Source organism: Malus domestica, chromosome 13 (assembly GCF_042453785.1).
Source record: "Malus domestica chromosome 13, GDT2T_hap1".
Lineage (NCBI taxonomy): Eukaryota > Viridiplantae > Streptophyta > Magnoliopsida > Rosales > Rosaceae > Malus > Malus domestica.
The window spans coordinates 26,327,370-26,335,520 of record NC_091673.1 but is presented as its reverse complement, the minus strand read 5'-3'; the positions used below and the strand labels follow the sequence as shown (position 1 = coordinate 26,335,520).

At 35.2% G+C, this 8,151-nt stretch overlaps 1 protein-coding gene across 1 annotated transcript; it reads left to right on the top strand.

Annotated features, from left to right (window-relative positions):
• The first annotated feature begins 317 nt into the window (after positions 1 to 317).
• Positions 318 to 7,188, top strand: LOC103430875 (lysine--tRNA ligase-like). The gene is made up of 17 exons (XM_017331085.3): positions 318 to 594; positions 781 to 847; positions 1,378 to 1,446; positions 1,542 to 1,704; positions 1,795 to 1,897; positions 2,950 to 3,035; positions 4,115 to 4,233; positions 4,318 to 4,380; positions 4,788 to 4,913; positions 5,016 to 5,298; positions 5,398 to 5,494; positions 5,585 to 5,744; positions 6,103 to 6,246; positions 6,341 to 6,409; positions 6,492 to 6,635; positions 6,753 to 6,804; positions 6,962 to 7,188. The coding sequence occupies exons 1-17, from the start codon at positions 518 to 520 to the stop codon at positions 6,976 to 6,978; spliced, it is 1,839 nt and encodes a 612-aa protein (XP_017186574.3). The 5' UTR covers positions 318 to 517; the 3' UTR covers positions 6,979 to 7,188.
• The last annotated feature ends 963 nt before the right edge of the window (positions 7,189 to 8,151 follow it).

Here is an 8,151-nt window from a genome sequence, read left to right as displayed (position 1 = left end):
ATCGTGAGGCGAATAAAACGAACCAGGATTCTCTCTTGAGCATTCCCTAGGGATCCTGCAATCATATTCGTTCATCGTGTATCGTGCGGTCAGAAATCATTTAAAATTTAAATTTTAAAATTCAAATATAAATAATACCTAACGAAAACTGACCACACGATATAAATTGAACGGATAAGATTGCGGGATCTTTAGAATCCCTAGGGAAATGCTCAGGAAAGAATCCTGGTTCGAATAAAACAACCCAAAACAAATCGCACTTCAAAAAAAAAAAAAAAGGGAATGTGATATACAAAGTGAAATCCCCAATCCGAATTGCGTTCTAACCAAGCTAAAGTAAATATGATACTGTAAAAAACAAGAAAGTATATGAACTTATTCCGACCCTGCCCGCCCTATATAGCCGAAACGGATTGTAATCTTTTACTACCCCAGTTGGCAAACCCTAGCTCCACTGGCACAAAAAACCCCAGAAAACCCCCTCTCTCACTTTCCACTCTCGTTCGGAATCGCTGCAATGGCGGGCACGTCCAACGAAACCCCGAAATCACTCGCAGATTCGACTCTGGAATCGGAAGGAGCTATGAGCAAAAAGTACGTCCCGAATAACCCCTGTTTGGTTCCTGAGAAAAGAAAGTTTGCCTTCGAAGTCCGGCCATATTACTTTGTTTTTATGTTTTGTTTTTAATCCGTATGGTTTTTTGTTTTAGCTGCTTAAGCTGTTAGTTTTTTGTTTTTTGGGTATTGATTGTGTTGAATTTTGTGTGGGGGTGCTTACAGTGCACGGAAGAAGGAGTTGAAGAACAAGCAGCGGGAAGAGGAGAGGCGCCGAAAAGAGGAGGAGAAGGTAAAGCTGGTGCCTTTTGTCTGACAATGCTGTTACTTCTTTTTTTTAGTTATAGTGGCGGCAGTTCCGTCCCGAATGTCGATGGATAATGGGCGTGAACATCATAATCGGTTTTCTTATCCTGATTTTGGCTGAGTGGTGTATCTAATTTTATGCAAGTGGTGTTCCCGTAGTGTTTTCGTGGTCATTCAGTATATTTTGGTTTTTAATTTGTTGTATAAGGTCAATGTTTGAACCCTGGAGATAAGTTGATACCGCAATGCACCATGCTGGTTTTTTCTTTTTTCACAAATTTACATTAATGCGATACTTAATAATCTGATTTTTGTTGCATATGTAAGTATTGGTTTCCCATTAACTCTATATTTGTTGTTTTGTTTTGATCCATGAAAGTGTGAATTGATACTATTTAGTCACTTGAAATCTGGATACACTTGAATGATAATTTGTAATTGCTTATTGCTCAGGAAAGTGCTCACCATATTTGATTATGAAATCTTGTATGAAATAAATTTGCAATTATCTCGCAGGCTGCTGCTTTGGCAAGCTCGCAAGTTAAGAAAGATGTAGCAACTGAAGATGACGACATGGATCCAACGGTACTCACTAATTTGTGTTGTCTTATAGTTTTTCCATCTAAATGGTTCAAAGCTTACTTAGTTATGACCTGAGCATCATGACTTTTTTTTGGCAGCAATACTATGAAAATAGACTGAAGTATCTTGCTACCCAGAAGGCAGATAAAAATCCATATCCTCATAAATTCTTTTGTTCAATCACCGTACATGAATATGTAGAGAAGTATGCAAGCTTAAACGATGGGGAGCATCTTGAGGATATCACTGTTTCATTGGCTGGTATTCAAATTTACAGGCTTATATTTATCTAGGGTATCATCTGTCATGCATTTTATCTTTGCTGATTTGAATATTTTACTCCTATGCAAGGGCGAATCATGAGTAAAAGATCTTCCAGCTCTAAGCTCTTCTTTTATGACTTGGATGGTGGCGGACCTGATGGTGAGAAGGTCCAAGTCATGGCTGATTTAAGGTATAAAATTGTTCTCGCCCCCACTTGTTTGAATATTTATAACAGTTGGTTCTCCTCCTTTTGTTGAAGTGTGTGGTTTAATTTCCTACTGAGAAATATGCTCTCTTAGTTGGAGTACAGTGGTTTTGTTTGATTCTCTTTGTCAGAACTCAGAAGGACAAAAAATTACAAGCATGTGATCTATCTAATATCTAATTGATTAATTGGCAAAAGGATGAATGTTCTTTTCTAGACATTTTTTTATGAGATTAAACTTAATGAAAAATAAAGAGTTCCAATGCAGAAGGATGAATGTTCTTTTTAAAGACAGTTTTGTATTTGTATTATGTCTAGTTAAACACTTTTAGGTACAACGACTACATTGAATATCTACTCTCTTCATATTTTTTTTCTCTATTTTTTCCCCTTTATCTACTTTTGCAATCCTGTAAGAAATGAAAGAAATGGTAAACTTGTTTCAGCTTTGTCTCATATTACTATATGAAAATTTGAACTGGCTATAAAAACTGTGTTTGTTCATTAATTATTGTAATTCCTGATGTTCTTATCAAGTGTTGTGGGGCATTTGGTAGTTTGGTCAATAAAGGACTTGTGTGGTTCACTAACTATCATCATCTCTAGTTTTGCATGTTTTCATGTGTTATATGAAATTATATGTAGTAGCTAATTATATAATCAGCCAAGTTTTATGCCTTTGCATTTTATGTCAAATACTTATTTTTGTGTTGCACATAATAGCCACTGATTCAGTCCATCCTTTCTCGTCTTCCATCTAATTCCCCAATTCTATGCAAGTGAAATTCTGTGATCACATAATATAGAGAAATTAGTCTTGCAAAATTAGAAAGCTGATTATTGTATTTAAGTATTGCTAGACGGCCATTACCATGGAAAATTCTGGATTTATCCCTGTCTTGGTAGATGCAAGCTTTTTGCTTCTCATTAAATGCGGTTGAGTTAATCTTTTCAGTACATTATTACATCCCTTCTTGGGTTTATTTCTTTTACTTTTCATTATCAAAATTACTTAAAGGACTTCATTTTTCATGCAGAAAATCAGAGTTGGATGAATCTGAATTTTCTAAGTTTCATTCTAGTGTTAAGCGTGGTGATATTGTCGGTGTGACTGGGTTTCCAGGTTTGTAGTAGCTGTTCACTTACCTTTTGCATGTTAGTCATGATTTTTCCTATGGAATGATATAATTTTTTATTTTTTATTTTTTTTTATATAAAATCCAATTTATAATGAAACTATTGAGAAGTCTTTTCTTTTCAACCTGGGTAAAGGGAGCTGTAGACTTATGTGATTGAATTCCTGAACTGCTGATGTGAGTTAAACAAGTTGGCCAGGGCAGTGTGCCCTTGAGCTGAGTTCAATCCCATCTCCATAGATTATAATAGTTTGGAATATATTTTTTTTTGCCAAAAGATAAAAAATCACTGAATTGGTGTTCACTGTGTCCAAGCAGTGGAAATATTTAGTTGCTTTACTTTTTCAAGTATATTATTGATCAATTTGATTAGTCACTCCATGTTTGTATGTGTGTTGAGAACTTTTGTATGGTTAAAAAAAGACAAGGGAGAAGATTCTAAATCTACGATGAAATGAAAAAGATTTACAAGGTTGCTGTGATCCTGAAAGATATACTGAATAGTTGCCTAGTCTTCGAATGTTTTGCATATTATATTGCTGATTTCCTAAGGTTACAAGGTTCCATGAATAATATACTGAATAGTTTCCTAGTCTTTGGATTTTTTTCATCTTAAATTGCTGATTTTCTTCAATCTCATACTTATAAGGCAGAGTTACAAGATTTGTGCTTGCACTCATTGTGGATTAGAATTTGGTCTCACTGGTTGTGGATCTAATGATAATTTCGTCCAAGTTCACTCTCTTAATGTTCTATTAAGTTTGGCTTTCCTGCCTTCCTGTCTAGTTGACAGCTTTTAGTTATAGGGTCCTGAAATTTTATTTTGGCAGCATAGGCAGGTTAAGTGAATAACACATCCTGAGCTTTCTGCTGGTATCTTTGAACATTTGTTTTTTTTTTTTACTTTACTGGTTTCTCTCTAAATTCAACGGGGCCTTGTAATATAACGTGTCCTTAGGCATCTAATGATGAAGGCACTGCTGGACTTTGTGTTGTTTGGGGCTATGAACTGTTAATTTTTCTGAATTATACAGTTTTCTGATTTGTTTCTCTTTTCATCTCACAGGAAAGACTAAGAGGGGGGAGCTGAGCATTTTCCCAAGATCATTTATAGTCTTATCACATTGTCTTCATATGATGCCAAGACAGAAAGCTGGTCCTGCTTCTGATAATGCTAATGTCAAGGTGATCACTGATCAATGATTGTATTTTGACTTTGTTTACGCTGCCTAAGCTCTTTTCATGACACCACAACATACGATTCTGCAGAAAACGAATCGATGGATCCCAGGAAGTCCCCGGAATCCTGAAGCATACATTTTAAAAGACCAGGTATTAATTGATGAAGAAACTTTTACAATTATTTTTGTTAACTTTGAGAACACTATGATTAAACTTTTGGGGTTGGAATTACTAATGATTTATATCTATCTAGAATATTCATGCTTGTATTTTCAATATTGATTTCCATTTATTGATGTGAGGTCAACTGGTACCCTCATTTCTATATTAGGTTTTAGTTTGTGGGGGTGATGTTTTAATGACTTAATGTCCTGTCTACTCTATTGTTTTGTTCCACCCTTTTGTTCTTTGTTTCTGTTTGTTTGTTTTTCAAATTGTGATTTGTTTTTACTTGTTCTTTTTACATTTTGTAAATAATAGTCATACTACGGTATTCCCATTATATTTTATATTGTTCATTTTTTGTTGTTTTATGTGTTCACTGTCTTTCTTGGTAGGAAACTCGCTATCGTCAACGTTATCTGGATCTAATATTGACTAATGAGGTTCGGCAAATATTCAAGACCAGATATAAAGTCATTCAATATATTAGAAGGTTCCTGGACAATCTGGACTTCTTGGAGGTTAGTCTTTCATCACGTTGCCCTTTGTGTTAGTTTGTTGGTAGTCTCTTACATTTTGGTGTCTTTATATCTGTCGTTTGCTTCTGCATCTCCCATCCTCAGGTCGAAACTCCTATGATGAATATGATTCCTGGTGGAGCGGCTGCCCGTCCTTTTATGACTTTTCACAATGAACTTGACATGAAGCTTTTCATGCGCGTTGCACCAGAACTCTATCTCAAGCAGCTTGTTGTTGGTGGCCTGGATCGTGTTTATGAGATTGGAAAGCAATTTAGAAATGAGGGCATTGATTTGACTCATAATCCTGAATTCACTACCTGTGAATTCTACATGGCTTATGCAGACTACAATGATTTGATGACGCTGACTGAGGAAATGTTGAGTGGTATGGCTCAAATGATGCATGTCTTGAACATAGATTCCTTGACCCTTTCCCTGTTGAGACTACTTGGATTTGTTTGCTAATATATTAAGTCTAAAATAGGTATGGTCAAGGAGCTAACTGGTGGGTATAAAATCAAGTATCATTCAAATGGGCTCGACAAGGAACCAATTGAGATTGACTTTACTCCTCCTTTCAGGTCTGTAAACTATATTTTGGTCATGCATGTTACAGCTTAAACACATGTTAAAAAAAACTTATCTGGTGGTTTTAATTGTTACTGCTGCAGAAGGATCGACATGGTTGAGGAATTAAATAAGATTGCGGGTCTCAACATAAATCCAGAGAATCTCTCCAGTGCAGAAGCTAACCAATATCTTAAGGATGCGTGCAAGAAGTTTGATGTCAAATGTTCCCCTCCTGAAACAACAACTCGTTTGTTGGACAAGGTAACAACTCCTAAAATCACGTACATGAAAGACATTGTAATCAATGCAATGTTATGCTTTTCTCAAATATCTAGTCTTGATGACAATTTTCAGTTATCATTTATGATATGACAATTTTTGTTCATAAAAGAATTCCCATGACTCTTTATCTTATTGCGTCATTGCATCTGTCCTGCTCTGGAGTTTGTTTGAATTTGTCAGTTATTGCTGGTGAATTATCAGATGTCTTGTAGATGTCTTTATATTTTCTTTCCATTGTCAGTTAAGAAAAATCCTTGTCACTTGATTGGAATCTTAATGTGTGATGGTTATGGAAAATGACTCATGCATCATTTTGTTTCATTTTCTATTTATGCAGCTTGTTGGGCACTTTTTGGAAGAGACGTGTGTAAATCCCACTTTCATCATTAACCATCCTGAGATAATGAGTCCTTTGGCTAAGTGGCATCGATTGAAACCTGGCTTGACTGAACGTTTTGAATTGTTTGTCAACAAACATGAAGTATGCCAACCAACTTGAAGATTTGAATGATTTCTTTATTGGCTACCTTTTTCTTTGTCATTAAGATTGTGAATGATTTTCATTTGCTTTCCAGCTTGCCAATGCATACACAGAGTTGAATGATCCTGTGGTACAACGGGAAAGATTTGCTGATCAACTCAAGGTATCACTTAATTGTTTAGTTATGGTATCTTATAGAAAATTGTATAATTTCTTTTTTGATGATACATGTTTTTGAGTTTCAGGACCGACAATCAGGTGATGATGAAGCAATGGCTTTGGACGAATCATTCTGTAGAGCTCTTGAGTACGGGTTACCTCCAACTGGTGGTTGGGGTTTGGGCGTTGATCGGCTCTGTATGTGGTTAACCGATTCACAAAATATCAAGGTGTCTCTCTCTCTCTCTCTCTCTCTCTCTCTCTCTCTCTCTCTCTCTCTCTCTCTCCAATCTTGTGTATGTTACGTGTGAATTTTTTCTCACCATGTATGGTTTGTGGTTGGACAGGAAGTTCTACTCTTCCCGGCTATGAAGCCACAGGATGAGACTTGTGCTAAAGGTACTAACTCTTCCTTTGGAGTAACTTTCCCGGAACACATTTAAAAAACCTTGTGGACTTGAACTCTGCTTCTGTTTATGCTATGCTGAAGAATGTTATGTTTCATTTGTTTACTTACCTATGGGGCTCTAACAATTGTTCTTTTGACATTGTTCAGCCACTTTGGGTGCTTGAGATTATCGGGACTCAGCCATCAATTTTTTGTAGCTGCATTGGACTTCAAGCGGTGGTCTTATTGATGGCGAGATGTAACTTTTTGGTTTGATTTTCACTATTATATCTAAAGTATTTTAGGTAGATCTATAATTGTCTGAACTATTAATACAGTTACATGAGTGAATGCGACTAATATTTATCCGAATTGCCAAACTTTGTTATCCCTAACTCCTATGTGTTAGTTTGTTTGAATGGATCTCTTTCGTCTGAAAAGAAAAAGTTGCTCTGTCGTCTCGTCATGTACAAGTCTCATCTCATCCATCACATTTTCCCTGTATGTGTTTTCTCTTACCTTCTGTTTGTTGGTTTGTTTGATATCCTAATTGCATAGCCAAAATCTGTTCAGCATGATAAAGTTGTAGTGAAAATATTTGAACTAGAATTAAAACTATTTTTTTCCTTTTCTTTTTGGCATAAATGCAATATAATATATAAACAAATGTGTATTTATATTTAAAGAAATACATAATTGTATTGTGATGTATAAATTGCCAAATAGAATGACATAGGTTAAAACATGGGGAAACAAGCATGTAGTAAATGTTTGTCCAATTTATTGAAAAAATAAAATAAAAAATTAAAGTTTATATTTTCTCTTTAAGTGAGAATTGCAACTTAGGCGGGTTAGTCAGATTTATATGCCATTTCTTAATTTTCAAATTCTTAGGGATTAATCAGGATCTTGGCTAGTCGCCTAGCATCTAGGCGAGCGTAGGGAGAGCTAAGTAGGGATTTTTAGAAAGGTGCTTGAATGGGAGCTTGATATCTAAATATTGTGGTTGACTTATTACTTAATTTTACCTTAGATGTCTCACTTTTTAATACAATAAAATATAGTTGCGTATATATTATAAATAGAAAAATGATAAACACTATTTTTTTTAATGTACAACTGTATTTAAATTTGAATCGTTGAGTTAATTCGATTGCCATAAATAAAGAGGAGAGGCAAAATGAAAAGTTGCAGCCATGTCTGTGGCCAAAATGGTTGTTGAAGAATATGGTTGTCGATTAGGGAAGGAAGTTGGTGTAGACATCGAAATTTTGGTGAAATAAATGTTGATCAATAATTAAAATTTCAACGTTCATGTGTCACATAAATTTTACACATAGCATGTGACTAAACGAAAA

Excerpts from the sequence above, each read along its gene's own strand:
- LOC103430875 (XM_017331085.3), top strand. The coding sequence starts at position 518 with ATGGCGGGCACGTCCAACGAAACCCCGAAATCACTCGCAGATTCGACT. Across the intron at positions 3,036-4,114 it reads CGGTGTGACTGGGTTTCCAG|GAAAGACTAAGAGGGGGGAG; the intron begins GTTTGTAGTAGC and ends TTCATCTCACAG. Across the intron at positions 6,410-6,491 it reads GATTTGCTGATCAACTCAAG|GACCGACAATCAGGTGATGA; the intron begins GTATCACTTAAT and ends TTTGAGTTTCAG.